This window comes from Entelurus aequoreus, linkage group LG03 (assembly GCF_033978785.1).
Source record: "Entelurus aequoreus isolate RoL-2023_Sb linkage group LG03, RoL_Eaeq_v1.1, whole genome shotgun sequence".
NCBI lineage: Eukaryota > Metazoa > Chordata > Actinopteri > Syngnathiformes > Syngnathidae > Entelurus > Entelurus aequoreus.
This window is the reverse complement of record NC_084733.1, coordinates 72,886,804-72,914,174: the sequence shown is the minus strand read 5'-3', so window position 1 is coordinate 72,914,174 and position 27,371 is coordinate 72,886,804. Positions and strand designations below refer to the sequence as shown.

Sequence of the window (27,371 nt, the reverse complement as noted above, 5' to 3'; positions counted from 1 at the left end):
CGGCTAAGTTCCCCCCAAAGATGCTTCTAAGCGGCGGCGGCAAGAGAGGAGAGGAAGAGGCCGGCCTAAACAGCAGAGGAGCGGCCAGCTAAGACGCCATGTTCCACAACAACGACAGCTAATAAAGCTAACGGAGCTAAAAAAAAAAAAAAAGAGGGGGCCAGGAAGCCTAAGAGCCGCCTTTGGCTGTCCAACTTGTGTCGGCCCCTTCCTCGTCCTTACGGTACCAACTCCCGACAAGAAGAAGAAGCAAAAGAGACAGCAAAGAGCTCACCAGAGGCACCCAAAAAGGAGCCGAGAGCTCGCACAAGAGCACCCAAGAAGCGGCGGGACACTCGTCAACTTGGAGCGAGGACGACATTAAAGTTAGCAAATTAAAAAAAAAAAAACCAATGTGCACTTACTCAGCAGCAGTCCTCCTCCAGATTAATTAAATATATATCTCCAACAAGACGATCCACGATGGAAGAAGAGCCCATAAAGAGTCCCGCTCGCTCCTTCCCAAGCACCTTCACTTTGTTGTGCAATTTTGTACGTAGTTTAAGCAAATTAGTGTATATAGACACAAACTGAAGCTACAAAACAAGAACTCTTGTTCAATCTCATTCAGCTCGGCCTGAGCACAGCACAGATCCCTCCGCCGTGGAGCTACACGAAGGCCCGCCATAAACAACTTCCCCCGTCCGATAAAGCGCCTTCGGCCGCCGCTGTGACTTCGATATTGTTGCCGCTCGTTCAGAAAGTTCACCGGACAGGGTCTTTAGGCACCGGGGCCCCGCCAAAACATGTCTTCCGAAAGCGGACTAGTTTTTGTGTCGGTGCGGCGAATTTATTTCACTTTGCCTAAGGAACGGCGGTGTTGCGACTCCCATTGCCTAAGGAAAGGACCCGGATGTAAACTCAGCGAAACTCTACGGAGAGAAAGTGCACGCACTCGCACGCGCACGCACACACACGTTGTAACCGAACGGGATCTGGTTTGGTCTGTTTTCATATCCTCTCACATTATTGTTGTATGCATTTATAAGACAGTGGTTAGCTATGTTAGCCTAGCATATCAGCCTCACAGGCTGGAGATGCTGGTTTAAATATGTCTACATGCATCTCGCTGTGGGTTTTCTCTGGATGCATCCTAAAACATGCATGTTAGCGGAATTGGAACCCCTACATTGTCCACTGGTGTGACTGAAAGGTTGTTTGTTTATACTGTGTCCTGTAATTAACAGGTGCCCAGTCCAAGGTGTAGTAAGGACAAGCTTAAATGGATGTATGCCTGGCTAGGCTCCTAAAACATGAAATAAAAAGTGAGATGTTAGTACTATACTTAACACATACGCTGCATTTATATTATATAGAGGTGGCGACTTGTTCAGGGTGTACCCTGCCTTCCGCCCGAATGCAGCTGAGATAGTCTTGTTTTGTATGCAATGTTAATGCAAGGCTCTGACATACCTCAATATTTTTACTTTACCAAATGGCTAATAGTTATATATAAATAAACACTTTCAATATGTTTTAATGAGGCAAAGATCATCTACATTATATGACAGGAGTGCACCACTTATTTAAGGCTGCAGAAATGATAGTCAAAGATGTACGATGTGAAATGAGCGTACTGCTGCTTTTTAGGACCTACTGCAAAGACACTAGTCCAAGATCCCCCATGTAAAATTTGTGTAATGCTGTTTTTAAGGACCTCCTCTCAAAAGTATCATCGAAAAGCCCCAATTAAACAGGAGGGCTCTGCTTTTCTCAAGAATCTGTTGCAAAAAGTTAGTCAAAGATCCTCTGTATCAGTGGTCCCCAACCACCAGGTCACGGCCCGGTACCGGTCCGTGGATCGATTGGTACCGGGCCGCACACGAAATTAAAAACAATTTTTTATTTTATTTTATTTTTTAATGTTTTTTTTTAATTACCGTAATTTCCGGACTATAAGCCGCTACTTTTTCCCCTCGTTCTGGTCCCTGCGGCTTATACAAGGGTGCGGCTTATATACGGCCTGTTCTTCTCAGACATCGACGAAGAGGATTTGGGTGGTTTTAGTACACAGGAGGAAGACGATGACACAATGATTAAAGACTGACTTTTCATAGGCTGCTTATTTTGATAACGTACAGGCGAGCACTTTGTATTACTTTGCAGCGTTGTATTATTTGTACTCTGCACGAATGCTGTTCGCCATGTCAAAGATGTGAAAGTTTGATTGAATGATTGAAAGATTGATTGTTAATAAATGGGACGCTTTGCGTTCCCAAACAGTCATCTCTGTCCCGACAATCCCCTCCGTGGTAGCAGGAACCCCTATATACTACGCTAATTACACATCAAAACCCTGCGGCTTATACAAGGGTGCGGCTTATATATGGAGCAATCTGTATTTTCCCCTAAATTTAGCTGGTGCGGCTTATAGTCAGGTGCGGCTTATAGTGCGGAAATTACGGTATTATTAAATCAACATAAAAAACACAAGATTCACTTACAATTAGTGCACCAACCCAAAAAACCTCCTCCCCTCATTCACACTCATTCGCACAAAAGGGTTGTTTCTTTCTGTTATTAATATTTCTGGTTCCTACATTATATATCAATATAGATCAATACAGTCTGCATGGATACAGTCCGTAAGCACGCATGATTGTATTTTTTTATGACAAAAAATAAATAAATAAATAAAATACCAAAAATACCATATCCCCCCGGTGGGTGGGACAAATTTTCAAGCGTTGACCGGGACGGCAGTTACAAAAAGGTTGGGGACCACTGCTCTATATGACAGAAGTGTTCTGCTTTTTTTAGGAATCTGCTTTAAAAACACAGGTCAAAGCTTTTCTATATGACATGAAGTGTTAGCTGTTTTAAGGACCTGTTGCAAAACATTCATCAAAGGGCCTCTGAGATAGATAGATAGATAGATAGATAGATAGATAGATAGATAGATAGATAGATAGATAGATAGATAGATAGATAGATAGATAGATAGATAGATAGATAGATAGATAGATAGATAGATAGTACTTTATTGATTCCTTCAGTAGTGTTCCCTCAGGAAAATAAAAATTCCAGCAGCAGTGTACAGAATGAGCAAATGAGCATAATGCTCTATTTAAGGATCTAATGCAAAAAGACTAGTCAAAATCCTCTATGTAAAATGAATGTACTGCCGTTATTAAGGACCTACTTCCAAAATGATAGTCAAAGATCCCCTATTAGAAAGGAGGGCTCTGATGTTTCTAAGGAATTGTTACAAAAAGTTGGTCAAAGATCCTCTATATGACGTACATGTTCTGCTTTTTTTAGGCTGTAAATACACATGTCAGAGATATTCTGTATGACAGGAAGTCTTAGGTGTTTTTAAAGCTCTGTTGCAAAAACATTAGTCAAAAATCCCCTATTAGACAGGAGGGCTCTATTGTTTTTAGGGGACCTCTAGCAAAAACAGTAGTCAAAGATCCTCTTTGCAAAATAGGCATACTGCTGTTCTTAAGGACCTACTCTAAAAATGCTCGTCAAAGATCCCATATCACACAGGAGGGTAGGGATGATGTTCGAAACCGGTTCTCCCGGTTGTTAGATAAGAAAAAAAATGATTCCATGGACTCGAATCTCTTTCTGAGAACCGGTTCCCGTTATCGAGGCCACTATAGTAAAGAAAAAGAGTTGGTTCTTTATTCGAATCCCTGGGAACGAATCCTGTCCTACAGGAAATGCCCTGTGACACGTCCCAGGAAATGACATAGCTCAGTCATTAGCGCAGATACAGAAGCAGCAACAACAATGGACCGGAAAAAACGCCTCAAGGCATGGCTTCATTTTACAAAAAAATACGACGAGGAAACGGTTATCTGCAATTATTGCCAGGCTTCACTCTCATGTAAGGGGGGAAGTACAACAAGCATGATGAAACATGTTCAGGCCGTACATAACCTGAACGTTCGAGAAAGGTGTCGTGGAGAAGCAGCGACAGAGATGACGAAACGCATCCCTCTTCCTCTGCTTCAACCTGCAGCGCCAATTCCAGTGATAGTGCTGGTGAGTAACTAATTTTAACTGTTGCCGGTTAATTTCCATATCTGCTCACTCGTAGCCTTTAGGCTAAAATAACGTTACCTCTTATGTCAACCAGGACTGCAGTAATGTTAGCTAGACTAACGTTACCTAAGCATAGTCAGTGGCTAACGGTAACGTTACTGTTAGCCTTTTTGTATGTGTCTGATAACGTTAACGGTATCTTGTAGCCTACACCACTCCAGAGTTTGCAGGTCTGTCTAATAAACTAGTGCTTACTTTCTTTCTTTAGTTTATTTCGTACATGAACACACTTACAGCATAACACATCACAGTTTCATATCATTTCACTTTACATCATGTCCAAAAAGGAGTAGGAAGAAGTAAATCTTATTTAATCCTACCCCTTTCCCACTTCAGAGCGTTTCCAAATATGTACATCATTTACTGACCTTTTTATAATAAAATAACATCTGTGAACTAGTATATACAACAGTTTTGTAATATGTAATTAATTAATTCAGTCATTATTAATATACTGAGATGAAGAATATCTTATTTACAATAAGGTTGAAAGTATTTCTCATAATTCTTCTTTGTACTTTGTAAGCACTATTAATTTGAACAACCTCTTAAAGTGGATAATATCAGTACAATGTTTAACTTCATTACTTAATCTATTCCATCATTTAATTCTACATACTAATGCTAAAGACTTAATAACAGACACCCTAGTCTTCACATTCAGCTAATTTCCCCCCTAATTCTATGCTGTGTCTGTCCCTCATTTTCCCTCCAGGACAAGGACGTGCTGTCATTCCTGGAGGAGGCCACACTGATGGACCCCAGAAGGATGTTCCAATAGCAGCAGAAGTGCACCTTTTGGAGAGCTGTATCATTTTCAGTTGTGTGCCCAAGGGACTGATTTTATTTTACACTACATTATTATTTATACACCTATAGTGATCACAGAGACAGGTTGTTTTTGTGTTACTGTATATATTTGTTTTTCTGAAAAATCCCACTTAATATACTTTGGGTAACAACAGTCAATATTTATTTATTTTATTTTATTTTTTTAGGGGGGTAACAACAGTAAATATTTATTTATTTATTTTATTTTATTTTTTTCTTATAAAATAAAAGTGAGCTTTTGTTAAACCAAATATTGTGTTTTTTTCCATATAGGGACGGCGTGGCGAAGTTGGTAGAGTGGCTGTGCCAGCAATCGGAGTGTTGCTGGTTACTGGGGTTCAATTCCCACCTTCTACCTTCCTAGTCATGTCCGTTGTGTCCTTGGGCAAGACACTTCACCCTTTGCCTCTGATGGCTGCTGGTTAGCGCCTTGCATGGCAGCTCCCGCCATCAGTGTGTGAATGTGTGTGTGAATGGGTAAATGTGGAAATACTGTCAAAGCGCTTTGAGTACCTTGAAGGTAGAAAAGCGCTATACAAGTATAACCCATTTATTTATCATTTACAACAACCTATCTGGATTCGATAAGAGAATCGATAAGGAATCGGTTCGATAATGGGCTCAAACTCGTTAATTTCTTACCAAACATCATCCCTACAGGAGGGTGCTGTTGTTTTTAAGGATCTACTGCAAAAATGATAGTTAAAGATCTACTGTGTGAAATGAGTGTACTGCTGTTTAAGGACCAACTGCGAAAACACTTGTCAAAGGTCATCCATGTAAAATAAGTGTAATGCTGTTCTGAAGTACCGACTCCCAAAATGATCATCAAAGATCTCCTATTAGACAGTTTTGCTCTGCTGTTTTTAAGGGTCTGTTGCAAAAAGTAGTAGTCAAAGATCCTCTAAATGACAGAAGTATTCTGCTGTTTTTAAGAATCTGCTTTTAAAACTAAAGTGGAATATTTATATGACATGTTTGAACTGTTTTAAATGATTTGTTGCAAAAATAGTCAAAGAGCCTCTATGTGAAATGAGTATACTGCTGTTCAATGCAGAGAATAATTTCGCCACACCTAGTGTGTGTGTGACAATCATTGGTACTTGAACTTGAACTTGAACTTTTTAGGGATCTAATGCAAAAACACTAGTCAAATATCCTCTGTGTAAAATGAGTGTACTGCTGTTACTAAGGACCTACTTTCAAAATGATAGTAAAAGACCCTTAAGAAAAGAGGGCTCCACTGTTTTTAAGGAACTATTGCAAAAAGTTAGTAAAAGACCTGTGACAGTAGTGTTCTGCTGTTTTTAGGCTCTAAATACACAGGTCAGAGATCTTCTATATGACAAGAGCTTTTCAAAGATATGTTGCAAAACATTAGTCAGAGATACATTATTAGACAGGAGGGCTCTGTTATTTTTAAGGACTTGTAGCAAAAACACTGTAGTCAAAGATCCTTCATGCGAAATAAGCGTATTGCTGTTCTAAAGGACCTACTGCAAAAACACTAGTCAAAGATCCTCTATTAGACACAGGGTTCTGCTGTTCTTAAGGACCTACTGCAAAAATGCAAGTCAATGATCCTCTATTAGACAGGAGGGCCCTGTTATTTTTAAGGAACTACTGCAAAAACACTGGTCAAAGATCCTCTAATTCTCTAATCCTTTAACGAATTGAGTGTATTTCTGTTCTTAAAGACCTCCTTAAAAGATGCTTTATTTGACACGACTACCATGCTGTTTTTAAAAACCAACTAAAAAATACGAACTCGTCAAAGATTCTCTCCCAATAACAGGAGTGCACGGCTGTTGTTAAGGATCTGCTTCAAAACTGCTGGTTAAAGGCCTACTGAAACCCACTACTACCAACCACGCAGTCTGATAGTTTATATATCAATGATGAAATCTTAACATTGCAACACATGCCAATACGGCCGGGTTAACTTATAAAGTGACATTTAAAACTTCCCGGGAAATATCCGGCTGAAACGTCGCGGTATGATGACGTATGCGTGTGACGGAGTCAGAGTAACGGAAGTTATGGTACTCATAGAATCCTATACAAAAAGCTCTGTTTTCATTTCATAATTCCACAGTATTTTGGACATCTTTTGCAATTTGTTTAATGAACAATGAAGGCTGCAAAGAAGACAGTTGTAGGTGGGATCGGTGTATTAGCAGCGGACTACAGCAACACAACCAGGAGGACTTTGTTGGAGCGCTAGCCGCGCTAGCCGCCGACCTCACCTTGACTTCCTACGTCTCCGGGCCGCCAAACGCATCGGGTGAAGTCCTTCGTCCTTCTGCCGATCGCTGGAACGCAGGTGAGCACGGGTGTAGATGAGGGCTGGCTGGCGTAGGTGGAGAGCTAATGTTTTTAGCATAGCTCTGTGAGGTCCCGTTGCTAAGTTAGCTTCAATGGCGTCGTTAGCACAGCATTGTTAACCTTCGCCAGCCTGGAAAGCATTAACCGTGTATTTACATGTCCACGGTTTAATAGTATTGTTGATTTTCTATCTATCCTTCCAGTCAGGGGTTTATTTTTTTGTTTCTTTATGCAGTTAAAGCACGATGCTATCACGTTAGCTCGTAGCTAAAGCATTTCGCCGATGTATTGTCGTGGAGATAAAAGGCACTGAATGTCCATTTCGCGTTCTCGACTCTCATTTTCAAGAGGATATAGTATCCGAGGTGGTTTAAAATACAAATCCGTGATCCACAATAAAAAAAGGAGAGTGTGGAATCCAATGAGCGAGCTTGTACATAAGTTACGGTCAGAGCGAAAAAAGATACGCCCATCACTGCCTCTCAAGTCGTTCACTGTAACGTTCCTCATCTACGAATCTTTCATCCTCGCTCAAATTAATGGGGTAATCATCACTTTCTCGGTCCGAATCTCTCTCGCTCCATTGTAAACAATGGGGAATTGTGAGGAATACTAGCTCCTGTGACGTCACGCTACTTCCGGTACAGGCAAGGCTTTTTTTTATCAGCGAGCAAAAGTTGCGAACTTTATCGTCGATTTTCTCTACTAAATCCTTTCAGCAAAAATATGGCAATATCGCGAAATGATCAAGTATGACACATAGAATGGATCTGCTATTCCCGTTTGAATTTTTAAAAAATCATTTCAGTAGGCCTTTAAAGATCTTCTATGTGAAAGAATGCTATTCAAAGATCCTCTCATCTGTATAACAGCAAAAATAGCTGGTCAAAAATCCCTTGCAGTAATGAGAGTACATTTCTGTTTTTAATGTTCTACTGCAAAAACCCCAGTCAAAGATCCTCTATAAGACCGGAACCCTTTGCTATTTAAGGACTACTTGAGAGCTGCACTCTAGAATCTGCTGCAAAAACATTAGTCACGCCAAAGTTTTGTACTGAATCAAGAGGGCCGCTGGTTGAATGGCCCTGCTGTACGTACATCCTCATGTCCGTAGTTTAGCGAGTGCTTGTCGTACTTCCAGATGCACTCCTGCCTTCAACACAATTAACCAATCAGAGAGCTTCAAAGCTGAGTGCTCGCTTTGATGCTCACGGGCCAGACGTGAGGATGGCACACTTCAAGGTTTAAATCTTCAAAGACATCTTGGTTGTCATAAGACAGAGGACACAGACGGCACTAAATAAGATATAACAAGATATGTGTGTGCGTGTGGGTGTGTGTGTGGGTGTGTGTGTGTGCAGCAAGGGCCTACGTTGTAGAAGTGACTCACATCAGCTTTGGTAACATTGTTGATGTAATGCTGCTTTGGCCTGACTACCTCCCACTAACACTTTCATGAGCATCATCTTCTTCTTGGACATCCTGCATTATTTCCTGCACAGCAACACACACACACACACACACACGTACCCACACACGACCTTTGACCTGCATCACAAACCTAGTAATCAGAAAGTGTGATTGCTCGTGAGGGGGCAAAGCTTGACACAGGTCAAGGGATGTTGTCGCATGGTTGTTATGGTAACCGAGCAAGCGTCGCATGCATTCAAATGCGATGTGCACAAAGTACAGTGTGCAAGTATGGATCATTGACCAAAGAACTTTGTAGGCGGGGTCACCTGAAGTTAACTGGCATGGCGCGCTGGTTACCATCGGGTCAAAGGTCAATGCTCCATCGAGGCCATCATATGCACGAGGCGATGGGGATGTGAGTTTCTAATCTCGCATCTCATTTTTAGATTCCACTCGGTCCAATGAGAGCGCAGATATCTGTGATGGACGAGTTCAGGCTGCACAAAAGAGGAGGAGCTTCATCTGAGTAGGGAAATAAAAGTGAGGGCACTCTGAATCGAGTTGTTAGTGAGACATCTGGAAAGAGTGGCGGGACGGAACCTGGACCTGCATTCCCACACACACGCACGCCAGCACCATCGGAGACTGCTTCCTGTCCAGGGATGGCCGCCGGCTGACCTCGGGGTAGAATAACATGCAAGAGCAGCGAGAGGAGCAGCCTCCAAGCCCCGCCTCCACTGCCAACCAAAGCTTGAGCGGGCTGAGGATGCTGACGAGGTGAGTGAAAGGTCGAGTGAAATCATACAGAGGGCGAGGTGGGTGCCCAGGTGGTCCAAAGACTGCATGTTACCCTCAGTTTTTTCTAAGTGAGACTCACGTGGTCCTGATGCTGCGCCTATTTCCATGGCAACATCACTGTGGGAATGTGTGTGTCTGTAACAACAGGTGTGATATCACGAAATGGAATAGTGAAAAGGACCACATAAGTCTCACAATAGTACGTTGATGCGTGACAAGTGTCCCACATCCAGTGGGAATAAAAAAGACGCACATGGAAGTCCGCTGAGGTGGCAGTGATCCCAGCGTCGTCTAATTATAGCTCTCATTAATGGATTGGCACCACCAGGAATTTTTAATCAGTAATTTTTAGAGCCCGCCGGGAGAGATTAACTTTTGAGTATTCGCAGTCTGCAGGTTGGCGAGGATTAACTTGCACTTTTGCTTTGTCTTTGGTTTTTTTGTGTCTTTTTTTTTTGCTTGACACTGTACCTTTACTGTATGCTCCATACTTCTATCCATCAGTAAGGTTTTGTGTCTTCTCAAGCAGTAGCCTGCAGATGGCAGAATCCACTCATTGGAACCACACAATGTGACTGACAGGAAGCTCAATCCTGTCAGTGTTAACAGTGTAATATGTTGGAACTGTCATTTTTATATCATAATGCACATAACAAATCAAGAGTTTCCATTCATCACTCCCATGATGCTTTGCATGCATCTGTCCTGTGGACAGCATCAATATTTTCATAAAAATAACTTACATTATTACATACTCTGTTGTCCTCTGTTGTCCTCTGTGTTTTTTATAAATTTTGATTTCTATTTACTGTTTTAATTGGTTTTTCCTTTTAAAATCGTTTTTAATCATATTTATTTTTATATTGTTTTTATATTGGTTCTATATTTATTTATTTTTTGTTTTTATTCAGTCATTGGTGGAGCTAAGGACAATATTTGATTATTGTTTTTAATATTGTTTTTAATATTATTTTTAATTTTGTTGTGCAGCACTTTGGAAACAGTTTTGTTGTTTAAATGTGCTATATAAATAAAGTGGATTGGATTGGATTGGATACATTACCTGTTTGGTATTTAACATTTTTAAATGATGCCTCTTTTGCTACCCTTCAGTTACTCGATTATGACTAATCACCTTCTAGTGTGTGAGTGTGTGTGTGAGTGTGTGTGTGTGTGTGTGTGTAAGTGTGTGTGTGTGTGTGTGTGTGTGTGTGTGTGTGTGTGTGTGTGTGTGTGTGTGTGTGTGTGTGTGTGTGTGTGTGTGTGTGTGTGTGTGTGTGTGTGCGTGTGTGAAGTATACATAGACCCATTTCATGGACTATATTTGTCTCTCACTGGCCCTCTTTCTATAAATGTTCTCTCAAGGGGAGGAGTTTGAAGAGCAGCTCAAAAAATGGAGACAAAGAACAGGTTTAAAGGAAGGACGTAAGAGGGAGAGAAAATAACTGATTCCAACACCAGAGGGCAGCATTGCCATGCTGGAAAGACAGTTACAGAGGCAACAGATACACACAGATTACAGATAACCCTCTAGATCAGGGGTGTCAAACTCATTTTAGATTGAGGGCCACATGGAGAAAAATCTACTCCCAAGTGGGCCGGACTGGTAAAATCACGACACAATAAATTTAAAATAAAGAAAACTTCAGATTGTTTTCTTTGTTTAATAATAGAACAAGCACATTCTGAAAATGTTCAAATCATAATGTTTTTTTTACACTTGCATGTTGCGGTTAATAGTATTCTATCTTTATTTGTCGTTATTTAAATTTTCTAAATAAATTATGTGATAATGTTCATCTGTCAACTCATTGGTGGCAATTTTCAATCTATCAAGATAAAAATCAAATTATAGGATGTTATTTATGTAGTTTGTTCATTTTCCTCGACTGGTGCATTAACATGTGTTTTTTAAAATTTATCATTATTTTTTTTTTCCATATGTAGCATCTTCTACAAAGATACAAAGAATTGCTATTGCGACATCTAGTGGACACATTTAGAACAGCAGTTTCTTTCATTCAAAAATTTTGGCTCATTTTTATACTTAGCTAACTCATCCCTCGGGCCGGATAAAACCTGTTCGCGGGCCTGATCCGGCCCTCGGGCCTTACGTTTGACACCCCTGCTCTAGATCAAACCTGGGAAAATTAAGGCCCGGGGGCCACATGCGGCCCATTAAGCTTTTCAAACCGGCCCGCCGGGCATTTCCCAAATGATTATTTTAAATCTTTAAGATGGAAACTGTTGCTGCCATTATGATGTGCAGTGAAGTTTTCAAATTACCGTAAGTCTTGAACTATACAAAATATTTCAATGGTTAGAATCTGTGCTTTTGCATGATATACTAGTTACTATGGTAATCTAATTAGTTACAATGGTAATCTAAGTCACAGCAGCTCAGACGAGGCACCAAGCAGTGTGGATGGGGAGCGTTTCCACAGAGTGTTTCCAGAGCGGCCAGCCTGAAAAGCGGGTGTCAGGGACAGACGTGGAAGGAGATTTTTACAACAAAGTTCTAAAGCTTAGTGATGTATCAGATACATCAGATTGTGTTTTTTTTTTTTTACCTTTCACATTCATATTTCGCTTTGCTTGTTGCATTTTTGTTGCTTGCTTGATTGTAAATAATGTCAATCGAGAGGGCGTGTGACGTTCATATGTTGTCAATATTCAGTGTTTTATCGTTCATAGTTAATATTGTAAATACCACATTCTTTATTTTCATGTACATTCTGGGTGTCTCATTCAGTAAAAACAATTTTTTTAATTCCATTCCTTTTTTTAAGACATTATTGTGAGGTTTTGTATTAGTGTTCCTAAAAATCAGATATACCGGCCCTCAGACACATTTTTTCTCTAAATTTGGCCCCCCGAGTCAAAATAATTGCCCAGGCCTGCTCTACATATATAGAAATTTGTATTTACGACATTACTGATGTATACATACTACGTAGGGGTGTGGGAAAAAATCGATTCGAATTCGAATCGCGATTCTCACGTTGTGCGATTCAGAATCGATTCTCATTTTTTTTAAATAATTTTTTTTTTTAATTTGTATTTTTAATTTTTTTAAATTAATAAATCCAACAAAACAATACACAGCAATACCATAACAATGCAATCCAATTCCAAAACCAAACCCGACCCAGTAACACTCAGAACTGCAATAAACAGAGCAATTGAGAGGAGACACAAACACGACACAGAACAAACCAAAAGTAGTGAAACATAAATTAATATTATCAACAACAGTATCAATATTAGTTACAATTTCAACATAGCAGTGATTAAAAATCCCTCATTGACATTATCATTAGACATTTATAAAAAAAAAAAAAAAGAACAATAGTGTCACAGTGGCTTACACTTGCATTTCATCTCATAAGATTGACAACACTGTGTCCAATATTTTCACAAAGATAAAATAAGTCATATTTTTTGGTTCATTTAATAGTTAAAACAAATTTACATTATTGCAATCAGTTGATAAAACATTGTCCTTTACAATTATAAAAACTTTTTACAAAAATCTACTACTCTGCTTGCATGTCAGCAGACTGGGGTAGATCCTGCTGAAATCCTATGTATTGAATGAATAGAGAATAGTTTTGAATCGGGAAAAAATCGTTTTTGAATCGAGAATCGTGTTAAATTTAAAAAAAAAAATCGATTTTGAATCGAATCGTGACCCCAAAAATCGATATTGAATCGAATCGTGGGACACCCAAAGATTCACAACCCTAATACTATGCAAATATAAAAAAGCTTGTTGTGAAAAATGAGTTGGAATTTCACAAGAAAAAGGTCACAATTTCACAAGAAAAACTTAGAATTTGGCAGTATTATAATAAAAGTCGTAATTTTACTCAACGCAAGTCAAAATTTTACAAGAAAAACTGAACATTTGTGCGATATTATGATGAAAGTTGGAATTTTATTCAATAACAGTCGCAATTTTACAAGAAAAGCTTAACATTTTGGCAATTTTATGAAAAGAGTCGTAATTTTACTCGACAAAAGTCACAATTTTATAAGTGAACTTTCTCATTTTGGCAATGTTATAATAATAATCGAAATTTTACCTGGCCAAATTATGACAAAAGTCATAATTTTACTCAAAAAATGTCAGTATTTTACAAGAACAACAAAAAAATTGGCAATATTGTGATAAAAGTCAGAATTGTATATGACAAATGTCCCCATTTTGCATTAAAAAGTAATAATTTTACATTTAATCAATCATCAATCAAAGTTTACTTATATGTAGCCCTAAATCACGAGTGTCTAGAAGGGCTGCATAAGAAAGTAATACTTTTACAAGAAAATATTGCAATATTACAGAAACAGAAAGAATATGAGAAATTGTTCCCAATTTTATAAGAAAAAGACTGCTTTTAGTCAATTTAAATTTTTTATTTTTTTGTAATTGGTTTTTAATCTTCATTATTTACTCCAAGTTATTACAGTATGTCTCTGTATCCTTTTTTAATTTTTTTATTACATTTTGGCCAAAGGGAGCGCATTTCAATTTCTTACACACACATTATTACATATGTTGGCCAGAGGGGGAGCATTTCAAATGTTTACACACACTTGTTATTTCATATGTTGACCACAGGGGGAGCACTTTTAAAACCGACACACAGTCAATTTGAAAAAAATCCCTCCTTTTTGGGACCACCCTAATTTTGATAGATTTCACCACCAGGGGTGCAAACGAGACATTCTCTATTAGATGAAATGATTTTCCCTATTGGGACCATGATTTCGGTCCTAACTTGTTCTCAATTCCTCATATGGAAGGTACTTTTTCTTGTTGATGTTTCAAGAAGGGTAGAAATATAAGAACACACACACACACATACACACACACACACACACACACACACACACACACACACACACACACACACACACACACACACACACACACACACACGACCACAAAGGCTCTTGTGTGTTAAATTATCATGTCACAGTTGATTCTCTAGGGCCTTAATGTCATAGTTGACTCTTTGGGTTCTCATCTTGGAGTTGACTCCCAAGGCTCTCATGCTGTGGTTGACTCTGTCCCAAGTCGAAATTTCAACTGGAATGCCCCTGGAGGTCGGACTTCCTCCTCAGAAAGTCGGAGCATTCTCAACACACCCGGCTTCTAAGATGGCTGCTCTGAATGTAAACAACAATATAAGCTTCTATAATATCCATTATTAGCGCTTCTGATCAGTTTTATCGCACAAAATCAGCCATATAGGATGTATTGTTGGACGATTATATACGTTAGCAATACTGTAGTGTAAAGTATTTTTTTTAACGTGGTATATCTGTGTTGGCCTTGCGATGAGATGGCAATTTGTCCAAGGTGTACCCCGCTTTCTGCCCGAATGCAGCTGGGATAGGCTCCAGCACCCCTCGTGACCCCGGGAGGGACAAGCGGTATAAAATGAATGGATATACATTGTACATCGCTAGCAATAGCGTCTATGTTTCCTCTTCATCCACTGCGTTTGAGGGTTGCAGAAAGAGTATTTTCCCATAAGTTGTTTATATTCAGACAAGGCAAGCGCAAAAATAGCCATCTTGATTTCCGACCTTGTAACTGGAACGTTCGTTACTCGGCTGTGACGTCATTCCCGGTTCCGGCTTTCAAAATCCCAGGTGAATGAAATGCACCATTATATAACTCTCAATTGTCTCATGTCTCTCAAGTTCTAATGGTTGAATCTGAAGGAGTTCATGTCCTATTTGAAAGAGATTTATGTCACTCATGCTGGAGTCGACTCTCTGGACTCGCATGTCGTAGTTAGGTTGACTCTCAAGGCTTTCATGTCGCGCTTGTTTTAATGGTTGACTCTCAAGGGTCTCATGTAATGGTTGACTCTCGACGCTCTCATATTGTAGTTGACCCTTTAAGATTCTTATGCTGGTTGACTTTCTGATCCCTTGTGCCACAGTTAACTCTCAAGGGTCTCACATCCCTAATTTTCTTGTGGTTGACTCGTGAGGCTCTCATGTTGTTTCTGATTCTCAAGGCTCTCACGTCTTAGTTGACTCTCAAGGGTCTCATGTTTCTCATATCGTAACAGTTGACTCTTAAGGCTCTCATATTGTAGTTGATCCTCAAGGTCCTCGTGCTGTAGTTGACTTTCTGTGCCCCCATGCCGCAGTTAACTCTCAAGGGTCTTCTGTCTCTCATCTTGTTATGGCTCTTGTCTTGTATCTGACTTCGCTCTCATGTCTTAGTTGACTCTCTAATGTCAAAGTTAAATCTCCAGAGTCTCATGTTTCTCATGTCGTGACAAATGACTCTTGAGGCTCTCGTACAGTGGTTAATTCTCAAGCATCTCATGTTGTTGCCTCCAATGTTTTTTAGTTGACTGTTGAGGCTCTCATGTCATTGTAGGCTTCCTTGCCGTGGTTGACTCTCTAGGCTCTCATGTTGTAGATAAAAGCATGTTAACAGAGAATTATTAAAATTCACAACAATAAGCTACACTGACGTCTTGACATCCAGTAATAAGTCCGAATTGTTGTGACCCAGTAGGATGGTTGCTATGACGGCAGCTCCTTAGTCACCCGGGAAACCGACACGACTAATGATTGACTCAACGAGCACGTGGCTCCGCCTCAGTTTGGGTCTTTAATTGGATCCATAATGCAGCAGCATGGGCCTTGAAGTGTTAATGAGGAGTATTCAAGGATGTTGGAGTGCACGGCGGCTCCCTTTATGTGGACGCGGGCTGTAGCGAAGTGAGCCCTGACAAAGGCGGCGGAGAGATGGGGCGGGGCGTGCAAGGGTGAGGTCGGTTTCGGGTCCGGACTCTCCCACACCAGAGCGGCCAAGTCTGCAGGTCAGAGCGCTTCCTGTCAGGTTGTATGACACTGCATGAAAACATGCATGTTTGTTTGATTGATTTACTGACTGATTGGAGTCAACAATGATTTTGATGTGAGGTCATGTGTTTATTTGAAAAAGTAATAGGAGTGATTGTTCCCTTTCCTCATGCTAAATTATATTTTACCTCAACAGTTGGTGAGGAACAACCAGGAGCGTGACTCCTTGCAGCGGTCGTTCGTCATGGACACTTTTTTCCGTCGTCACTTTAGGAAAAAAGCAGGGGTCCTGCAGGGGAACGTGGCATCCAAAGCCCACCGCCAGAGAAGACCCAGCATGGTGGTCTTGACCGGCAAAGTCCGCAGGACGTCCAGTGTAGGCTTGCCCTCCTCCACCTTGACTCAGCGGCGGCGCTCCAGCGTCCACCTACAGGGGTCACTGCTGGGAGACGAGGGTGCTGGAAAGAGTTCTAGACGCACCTTAAGTACAGCGAATGGGCGCAGGCGCTCCAGCACCACCACCCCCAACGTCAACCCCCGCTTTGCCGTAACCCGCAAGTTGCGCACCATAGACACGCCCCTGGTGGGCCCCTCCATCTTACTGGCCAGTCTCATCCAGATGGCTGAAGAGGATGAGGAGGAGGATGATGCGGTAGGGGCACAGCATGTGGAACTAAAGGGCGAGGCCAACGACAGCCAATCAGACGCAAACAAGCTGTTTGAAAGAGAGGAGAACATCACCTCCTCGTCCTCTTCATCCTCTTCTTCTGTCTCCTTGGAGACATCACGAGCGCTGACATGGGCCCCTCGTTGCCTGCGCAGGAACTCGTCTCAGGTGTTAGCAGGAGACTGCGCCCCCTATGACCGCCCCTTTGCTGCAAGGAGGCGGAGGAGGGTGTCCACCGTCTCTAAGCCCCGTCGCAGGAGTTCTGTCTACTACATCAACCACCCGGCCCTTTGCGGGGGCCTGGAGGACTGGAGCATCCTTCTGTCGTATGTAAACTGCGAGCTCCTGATGACCACATGGTCATGTTGATTCTTGACCTTGCACACTTAACACGCTAGTTTGAGTGTCAACAGTCTTGGACCTGCGAGGAGACAATCCGTTCGGGACATGTTGAGGCGACACATTTAAGACTCAACATGTTTTATGGACCAGACAACAATTGTCCTCTTGTTCTTTCAGGAGAGTCATCGCCAAGGCAGCCGTGCAGCAAAAGGAGTCCAGCGGCGTTGCAGACTGGAGCGTAAGTCACCCGCCGCGTAAGTCATTAGCGTGTGTCGTATGTCGTGTGACCTGTGACTCGTGACAGGAGAGCGCGCAGTGTGGAGATCATGTGTGGTTCGAGGCCAGTGCGTCAGGAGATGTATGTTACGTTGGCGAGCAGCGCTGTTTGGCCAAATCCTTGGTAAGTCAGAGCGCCATGTCAATGGTGCATCATGATAAAGTTGACTTCTGGCCTCCCGCAGCAAAAGTCAGCAGCCAGAGAGAAATGTGTGGCCTGTAAGATTTCAGTGCACGTGACGTGCATGGAGCAGCTGGACAAGGTGAGCTTGGTTGCGGCGTAGGCAGAGTACCTCAGAGTCATGTTCTCGTTGGCATCTTCAGATCAACTTCAAGTGCAAACCTTCATTCCGGGAGGCGGGGTCTCGCACGGCTCGAGAGGTTAGCTGACTGTAAGAACACGTGACCTCGGAACTGTGTTTGACACTTCACCATCACCCGGTCATTGTCTTGCAGGGCAACGCCGTGCGCCACCATTGGGTCCATCGGCGACGCCAGGCGGGAAAATGCCGCCAATGCGGAAAGGTCAGCCTCCACCTGTAGACGTGATTCGACAGGTTTATGCACAACTCACGAGTCTCGTTTTTGCCCCGCAGGGATTCCAAGCCAAGTTTTCATTTCACAGCAAAGAGATTGTCGCCATCAGCTGCTCGTGGTGCAAACAGGCAGTACGTCTCATTGTCATCAGGCTAACCGAGCTATGTCAGCCCCTAAAATATTTTCCATATCAGCCCCTTAGTTGATCTTTTAAATATCCTCAACAACAAAAAAGTTTTGCACATTAATCTACTTCAGCCCAAATATATATATTTTTGAGAAGAAAAAGAAAATAGACAAAATACAAATAAAAATAAATAAATAAATTATATATATATATATATATATATATATATATATATATATATATATATATATATATATATGAAATATACATTTTAATTCGGAAATTTTAAATGCTTTGAAGGCCAGTATAGTTAAATAACTCTTTTTTAAATTTAAAAATAAAAACATAAACAAAAAATATACATTATATCCTTTATATACACAGTGAAAACTCGATTTACGAACTAAATAAAAGAGTTCCCCCTAACAAACAATGTAAACATGAATAATTGGTTTAAGCCTCGACAAAAGTCTCTATTTTAGTAAACACACACACATGGAATATATATATGTGTGTGTGTATGTATGTATATATATATATATATATATATATATATATATATATATATATATATATATATATATATATATATATATATATATATATATATATATATATATATATATATATATATATATATATATACATATACAGTATATATATATACATATACAGTATATATATATATATATATATATATATATATATATATATACATATACAGTATATATATATATATATATATATATATATACTGTATATACACAGTATATATATATAAATATATATATATACATATCAAACAAATATAACTAGGGGGTAATGGATCAACAATCTCTTTATTAAAATCAACTAAACTGTCAGTCCATTTAGTGCTCTCAAAAACATTAACAACCACGTTACTACAATAATAAAAAAAAGTAAAATCCTTTTTACTTTGCTGTCATTGAGTGCCTGTGGCATGCGACCGACAAGAGGAGCGACTGCAGAGACACCAGGTGGAGAAGAGAGCGGAGTCAGAGATAGGAGGGGGCAAGGAGGAAGGCCAGTGTGTGTGGGTTCCCTCTCCTCTCTAAGTCTATGTCCACAGCAATTCCCTCCATCTCTCCAGGCTGATTTGTTGGCTTTTTGGACCCATATTGAGTAGGAAAATAGACTAAACTTGGTGAATGTCGAGAAAAGAAACACAGGCTGAAGCACTGAGAAGTGGCGGACGAGTAAGGGAATGTGTAAAGAAGATGTGACATGGGAGGTTGTGCTCCTAGTGTACTGTACTGCACAATAATTGATTTCCCCAAAATGGCCACGCCCTAAGGCTTCCAGCGGCACAAGAAATGAATGAATTAATGAAACGTTCGTACACCAAGACATAGTTTGCCCACATAGGCGCATTTGGCTCCATCTAAAGGTTCGTAAATCAAAAAAGTTCGTAAATAGAGGGGGATCTTAAATCGAGGTTCCACTATGTATAGATATTTCCCACATTTGCACAATTAGTGTATCTATCATTAATATTATTTTAGTAACAAAAAACAATTAACAAAAACAGTCAATGGTGTAAATGTAGCTGCATGCTTTGAATGGGTAAAAGTAGTACCATCTGGTGGGCAAAAAAATTCAACTCACTTGTTAAAATTAAAATTCTAACATTAGAAAAGCACTTGGAGAATGGACACCTCTACCAGGCCCAATAGCAGTAATACTAGTAAATAATCTTTGAAAAATCCTAAATCCACAATGTAATCACTTGTTCCTTGTCCAATTTCTGACATTTCCTGATAATGTAATCAAAAGCTATTTGAGTTATCTTAAGTGGAATGAAGTAAACGGACTGAACCCTCTGGTTAGTCATTATTTCTATAGAGCTACATTCAATTAGTTAGCATTACCGAGCTAGCATGCGCAGGCTAATGATGATGATGCAGCATTGTGTGTTTCAGTACCACAACAAGGTGACGTGTTTCATGCTGCAACACATCGAAGAGTTCTGCTCACTTGGCGCCCACGCCGCCGTCATCATCCCGCCCACGTGGATCCTGCGAGTGAGGCGCCCTCAGGTAGGTGCTCGCACACACCGACGGACGGAGAGAAACACGACGTGTGATGTGTTACGTGTCTTGTAGTCGTCGCTGAAGTCGAGCAAGAAGAAAAAGACGTCGTTAAAAGTCAACAAGACCAACAAGAAGGCAACAGAGGTCAGGGCGTGGTACCACCTATTGTTTGGCTTAGCTGTATTAGTATGTAGCATACCTGCTGTGCTTGATGTGTTAGCTCCAAGATGGCCGCTGGAAGCCCTTCTTGATCAAGCCCCGCCCCTCTCATCTCATGAAGCCCCTGCTGGTGTTTGTCAACCCCAAGAGCGGCGGAAATCAGGTTGAACATGACTGAACGTCACATGACGTGTCACATGATGTGTCACATGATGCGTTGCCTAAAGCTGTATTTGTGACCGACAGGGCGCCAAAATAATCAAGTCGTTTATGTGGTACCTGAACCCTCGACAGGTGTTCGACCTGACCAGAGGAGGACCTGAGCAGGGGTGAGACATGTGGACTGCAAGACCTTTGAACTCTGTCCTGAAATATTCTCTGCCACTTGAAAAAGCTTTGTTTTTTTGGTTTTTTTCTTCAGATTGGAGCTTTTTGCTAAAGTTCCCAATTTAAGGATCCTGGTGTGTGGCGGCGACGGCACGGTGAGCACAAGTGCTTTAGTATATACTAGTGTAGTATAGCAGTGTAACTTAGCAGTGTAGTATAGCGACGTAACATAGCAGTCTATAGCACTGTAGAACAGCAGTTTAGAAAACAGTAGAGGTGTAACAAAGCTATGTAGTATAACAGTGTAACAAAGAAGAAATGACCAAATATGTGAATATACATATATATATATATATATATATATATATATATATATATATATATATATATATATATATATATATATATATATATATATATATATATATATATATATATATATATATATATATATATATATATATATATATATATATATATATATATATATATATATATATATATATATATATATATATATATATATACAGTCATGGTCAAAAAAAATTTATACACTTGTGAAGGACATAATGTCATGGCTGTCTTGAGTTTCCAATAATTTCTACAACTCTTTTTTTTTTTGTGATAGTGATTGGAGCACAGACTTGTTTGTCACAAAAAACATTTATGAAGTTTGGTTCTTTTCTGATTTTTTTATGGATCTACTGAAAATGTGACCAAATCTGCTGGGTCAAAAGTATACATACAGCAACATACATTATCAATTTTGGTGATGTAGAAAAGTTAAAAGTCGAATCAAATTAGCTTCATGGCATGGCCTCTTAGCTTCACGTGAGTGATCATGATTGACGACCCCTGTTGACTTCTCTGGGCCCGTTTAAATAGGGCTCATGTGATGCAGTCATTAGACTCGGTTACAAACGCGACAATAGGAAAGTCAAAGGAACTCAGCACAGATCTGAAAAAACGAATCATTGACTTGAACAAGTCAGGAAAGTCACTTGGAGCCATTTCAAAGCAGCTTAAGATCCCAAGAGCAATTATGCAGACAATTGTTCATAAGTATAAAGTGCATGGCACAGTTTTGTCACTGCCACGATCAGGAAGAAAACACATTACTTGCTGCTGAGAGAAAATTGGTCAGGATGAAGAAGCAGGAACCAAGTGCAGGTGAGCAAGTATAGGCGTAATATTATCAAACTTTCTTGTTTGTGTCAAAAGTCTACCAGCCACATTTTGCACCAACTGTAATCTTTTAATGCTAGACATAGGGAGGCCCGAAAATAATACGTTACAGTAATCGAGACGAGATGTGACGAACGCATGAATAATGATCTCAGCGTCGCTAGTGGACAAAATGGAACGCATTTTAGCATTATTACGGAGATAAAAGAAGGCCGTTTTAGTAATACTCTTAATGTGTGATTCAAACGAGAGAGTTGGGTCGAAGATAATACCCAGATTCTTTACCGAGTCGCCTTGTGTATTTGTTTGGTTGTCAAATGTTAAGGTGGTATTATTAAATAGGTGTCAGTGTCTATCAGGACCGATAATCAGCATTTCTGTTTTCTTAGCGTTGAGTTGCAAAAAGTTTGCAGACATTCATTGTTAAAGTTCGTTAAGACATGCCTCCAGGTGACTACAATTCGGCGTGTTGGTCAGCTTTAGGGGCATGTAGAGTTGGGTGTCATCAGCATAACAGTGAAAGCTAACACCTTATTTGCGTATGTCACCTAGCGGCAGCATGTAGATGCTGAAGAGTGCAGGGCCAAGAACCGAACCCTGTGGAAATCCGCACGTTACCTTAACATACTCCGAGGTCACATAAGTGCGTGTTGGATGAATCCTTCGTCAGACCAAAGGGGCAAGACGAGAAGGCAGTCCGTGGGTAAGCAAGAGGTCGGGGGCTGGAGAGAGGCAACGAGGTCCGTGTCCAAGCAGGGTACGAGGATCGAGGGAGGCAGTCCAGAATCCAGTGGGAAGTTGAGGCACACAGCTCGATCACGGGACACAGAGGGGACACAGAGGGAACACTGCGGGGAACACAGAGGACATAAGACACGGGCACAGGGAAGGCACAGAGAGAACAAGTACGCAGAGAGAAGCCAGAGACGGGATGCTTACTACGAAGAGTGAACTACGTTCCGGCACTGGATCTTCGGGTCCGCTGGTCTTTATGCTGTCTGTCCTCATCAGACCCAGGTGCGCTGATTGGTGATTGCCTGCAGCCTTGCAGGCGCATGGCCGCGATGCAGGAAGAGCGAGCAGGGGCATGTCCCGGCGCGCTTCTAGTGAAGGTGCCGGCTGCAGCAGATGACATGCGGGATTGCGCATGCGCCGTGACAGTACCCCCCTCCTTAGGCAAGGCTCCCTACGAGCGACGGGGAGCATCGGGGTTGGTACGGTAGAAATCCTCAAGAAGAGAGGGATCAGCAAGGTAGGAGGCTGGCACCCAAGATCTGTCCTCCGGTCCACAACCCTCCCAGTTGACCAGGTATACGAGCCCCCTACCCTGACGACGGATCCTGAGGATTTCCTTGACCGTCCACACCCGGTCGCCATTCTCCAGGAACCTAGGAGGGGGTGGGGAAGGGGTAGAAGGGGACAGAGCGCTCTCCGCTACAGGCTTAATCTGGAAGACATTAACTACCGGGTTTCGCTTGACCAAGGGTGGGAGAGCCAACTTGACAGATGCAGGATTAATAACTGAAACAATCGAGTAAGGTCCAACATAGCGTGGGGCTAATTTTTTAGATGGTCCCTGGAAGCTGAGGTCTTTGGCAAGCAACATAACAAGTTGTTCGGGCTGGTAGGATGGAGCAGGGATGCGGCGCCGGTTGGCGCTGCAGCGCATCCTCTCCGTGGCTCTTTCAAGTGCCGCACGAGCGGCTCTCCACACCCTCTGAGAGCGCTTAACGTGGGCCCTCATTGAAGGAACTGCAATCTCTTGTTCCTGCTGGGGAAACATGGGGGGTTGGTACCCCAGTAAGCATTCAAAAGGGGACATACCAGTAGCGGACCTCTTCATGACGTAGGAGTACTTGACCCAGGGAAGGAACTTGCTCCACGAGGCTGGCTGGCGTTTAGCAACGCAGCGCAGCATGTTCTCCGAGCTCTGGTTGGCCCTCTCCGCCTGCCCGTTGCTCTGAGGGTGGTATCTGGAAGTGAGGCTGACCGAGGCCCCGATCCCCTTGCAGAAGGCTCGCCATACCCGGGAGGTGAACTGGGGGCCACGGTCAGATACGATATACAACGGAATGCCGTGTTGTTTGATAACGTGCAAAGCAAGGAGGACAGCCGTCTCAGGGGAGAAAAGGAGCTTGCGAAGCGGGATGAAGTGAGCTGCCTTGGAGAAGCGGTCGACAATTTTAAGTACTGTGGTGTTACCTCTTGATACCGGAAATCCCGTAACGAAGTCCAGAGCTATGTGAGACCATGGACGGATTGGAATAGGCACGGGGCACAGGAGACCAGCAGGAGGTCTGTGCGAGGGTTTGCTGCGGGAACAAGTGGTACAAGCAGCGATGAACTCACGTGTGTCTTCAGCCATGGATGGCCACCAAAAGTGTCGCCGTATGAAGGATAGTGTACGTTGAAACCCCGGATGACAGGAGAAAATACTGGAATGACCCCAATCCAGGACCCTGGATCGAAGCTCGCGGTGGACAAAAAGCTTGCTTGGAGGTCCACCACATGGTCCTGGATTGGAACTAAGCGCGGTCTTGACTTGGTCCTCAACTTTCCATGTTACCATTCCCACAATGCGAGCAGGCGGAAGGATGGGTTCGACTACCGACGGGCAGGTGGGTTCCTCCATGAATTGCCTCGAGAGTGCGTCGGCTTTCGTATTCTTCGACCCCGGTCAAGCGGAGGTGCCAGCTGTGCTTGCAGCAGATGACATGCGGGATTGCGCATGCGCCGTGACAGTAGCATAGCAGTGTAATCTAATAGTGTAATTTAGGAGTTTAGCATAGCAGTGTACCATACTAGTTTAACCTTATATTGTAACTTAGGAGTTTAGCATAGCAGTGTACCATACTAGTTTAACCTTATAGTGTAGCATAGCAGTGTACCTTAGTGGTGTGGCATAGCAATTTAACACACCAGTGTAACTTAGTAGTGTAACTCACTAATGTAACTTCGTAGGGTAGCATAGCAGTGTAAACTTAGGAGTGTAGCATAGCAGTGTACCTTGGTAGTGTAGTGTGGTAAAGCCCTAGTGTAACCGAGTAGTGTAGCATAGCAGTGAACTTACTAGTTTGGCATAGCAATTTAATATAACAGCGTAACCCAGTAGTGTAGTTTTGCAGTGTAATTCACTAATGTCACTTAATAGTGTAGCATAGCACAGCAACATACTAGTGTAACTTAGTATTGTAGTATAGCAATATATCAGTGTAACATAATACTGCAGTATAGAAAGTACTGCAAAGATAAACACGTAGCCATTTATTGGGTGTGTGCAGGTGGGATGGATCTTGTCCGTTTTGGACCAGCAGAAGCTCGTCCCCCAACCACCCGTGGCCGTCCTTCCTCTGGGAACAGGAAACGACTTGGCGAGGACCCTCAATTGGGGAGGGGTGAGCTGTCTTGTCCTGCCGCCCCGGTCGTCATAGCGACGCTCTGTTGATGCGCGCACTCGTCCTCACAGGGTTACACGGACGAGCCCCTCGCCAAAATCCTGTCCCACGTAGAGGACGGGAACGTGGTTCAGCTGGACCGCTGGAACGTACGTGTGGAGGTCAACAAACTTTGCGAGGAAAGCGACGAGCATCAGGCCAACAAGGTCAGTCAAGGTCACGCTTAGAACAACAACGGTACTAATATTGATGTTATCAGTGATGCTAACACTAAAGCTAACAATGATGCTAACAATAATACCAATATTGATGTTAACAATGATGCTAACAATGATGCTAGCAATGATGCTAACACTGATGCTAACACTTATGTCAATAATGATGTAATATTGATGTTAACAATCGTGCTAACACTGATGCTAACAATGATGCTAACACTTATGTTAATAATGATGTAATATTGATGTTAACAATCGTGCTAACACTGATGCTAACAATGATGCTAACAATGATGTTGAAAATGATGCTAACACTAATACAACTAATCATGCTAACATTGATGCTAGCAATAATACTAACACTGCAGTGATGTTAACAATGATGCTAACTAGGATGCTAACACTGATGTTAACTTTGATGCTAACATTGATAGTAACATTAATCCTGACAATTATGCTAACATTGATACTAACAATGATGTTATTATTGATCCTGACAATGGTGCTAACATTGATGCTAACATTCATCCTGACAATGATGCTAACAATGATACTAACAATGATGCTATTGTTGATCCTGACAATGATGCTAACGCGAATGCTAACACTGATGCTTACAATGATACTTTATCCTTGGAGCTCCCCGTGGACGTGTTCAACAACTACTTCAGCCTAGGCTTCGACGCTCACGTTACGCTGGGCTTCCACGAGTCCCGAGGTTAGTCGATCTTTGATCACATTACCCCGACTGACCTTCTCCAGGTGACTGACTATTGTCTATGAAGTTTCTCATTCATTCATTGTCACCTCAGGGCATTCAATCGATAGCAACTGGACTTGGAAGACGTTTCGCCGCTTGCATCAAAACAGTTGTTTTTTCTCACTACGATAGGGCGAAACCATCCTTGCCCAGGGACACCCTCCGGGTTTTGGCACTAGCCTCTGGACTAGATCTGACCAATATAAGTCTATGAGCACGAACTGATGAAGCCGACCCGGATGAGCGACGAAACGTCTTCCAAGACAAACCAAACAGTCCAGTTGCAATCGATTGAATGCCCTGAGGTGACTGACTACTAACTTCTTGTTTCCTTTTTCAGAGGCCAACCCTGAAAAGTTCAACAGTCGCTTTAGAAACAAAATATTCTACGCTGGGGTGAGCTCATGTCTCCATAATAACATATAGTATCTATCTATATCTATTGATACAATAATGTGGGTTTCAGACAGCATTTTCAGACTTCCTGAGTGGAAATTCCAAAGATTTGTCCAAGCACATCACAGTTGTGGTGAGTAGGAAGAAGCGTGCCGCCATCTTTGCTTATGACTGACTGCTTTTGTGCGTCTTTAGTGTGACGGCGTAGACTTGACAGCTAAAGTCCAGGAGCTGAAGCTCCAGTGTCTCCTCTTCCTCAACATCCCCAGGTAACTCCCATTCTGTCAGTCCTGTGACTCTTTGCTAGCACGTTGCTAACTCTAAACTGTGCTGCAGATATTGTGCTGGGACGACGCCTTGGGGTCACCCCGGCGAAAATGACGACTTTGAGCCGCAGCGCCTTGATGACGGCTGCATCGAGGTCATCGGCTTCACCATGACCTCTCTGGTAAGAAATGATTCTGTCATTGTAGAGGCGGGGTCCAGTTTCTAAGAGAAGCTACTAGCTTAGCCTAGCCCAGTGACTCAGCTGGCTGCCTATGTTGCATCGTGTTGAATGTAGTCTCGTTAGTATAGTAGTATAACCACATAGGGTCGTATAACAGAACATGAAAATATTATAGCGACGTAACATA

General features: G+C 41.9%; 2 protein-coding genes across 11 annotated transcripts in view; one reads left to right on the top strand and one right to left on the bottom strand.

Annotated features, from left to right (window-relative positions):
- phf21ab (PHD finger protein 21Ab) overlaps window positions 1–866 on the bottom strand; it is a 37,845-nt gene extending 36,979 nt beyond the window's left edge. For 5 of the 10 annotated variants that reach the window (XM_062042677.1, XM_062042674.1, XM_062042675.1 and 2 more), the window contains exon 1: window positions 405–865. The gene's annotated coding sequence lies outside the window, so the exon portion shown is untranslated. Of the gene's footprint in view, window positions 1–274; window positions 328–404 lie in introns of those variants that run through there. The other 5 variants (XR_009825355.1, XM_062042671.1, XM_062042678.1 and 2 more) reach the window with 3 other exon arrangements.
- Window positions 867–9,242: 8,376 nt separating this feature from the next.
- LOC133646845 (diacylglycerol kinase zeta-like) overlaps window positions 9,243–27,371 on the top strand; it is a 32,666-nt gene continuing 14,537 nt past the window's right edge. Inside the window, exons 1-19 of the mRNA XM_062042669.1 lie at window positions 9,243–9,438; window positions 17,483–17,543; window positions 17,610–17,705; window positions 17,767–17,844; window positions 17,906–17,962; window positions 18,038–18,106; window positions 18,178–18,249; window positions 20,186–20,302; window positions 20,369–20,440; window positions 20,517–20,618; window positions 20,702–20,784; window positions 20,877–20,937; window positions 25,249–25,362; window positions 25,434–25,568; window positions 26,220–26,298; window positions 26,681–26,736; window positions 26,807–26,869; window positions 26,932–27,005; window positions 27,073–27,184. Coding sequence (XP_061898653.1) covers window positions 9,356–9,438; window positions 17,483–17,543; window positions 17,610–17,705; window positions 17,767–17,844; window positions 17,906–17,962; window positions 18,038–18,106; window positions 18,178–18,249; window positions 20,186–20,302; window positions 20,369–20,440; window positions 20,517–20,618; window positions 20,702–20,784; window positions 20,877–20,937; window positions 25,249–25,362; window positions 25,434–25,568; window positions 26,220–26,298; window positions 26,681–26,736; window positions 26,807–26,869; window positions 26,932–27,005; window positions 27,073–27,184 — 1,584 coding nt within the window. The 5' untranslated portion in view covers window positions 9,243–9,355. The remainder of the gene's footprint in view (window positions 9,439–17,482; window positions 17,544–17,609; window positions 17,706–17,766; window positions 17,845–17,905; window positions 17,963–18,037; window positions 18,107–18,177; window positions 18,250–20,185; window positions 20,303–20,368; window positions 20,441–20,516; window positions 20,619–20,701; window positions 20,785–20,876; window positions 20,938–25,248; window positions 25,363–25,433; window positions 25,569–26,219; window positions 26,299–26,680; window positions 26,737–26,806; window positions 26,870–26,931; window positions 27,006–27,072; window positions 27,185–27,371) is intronic.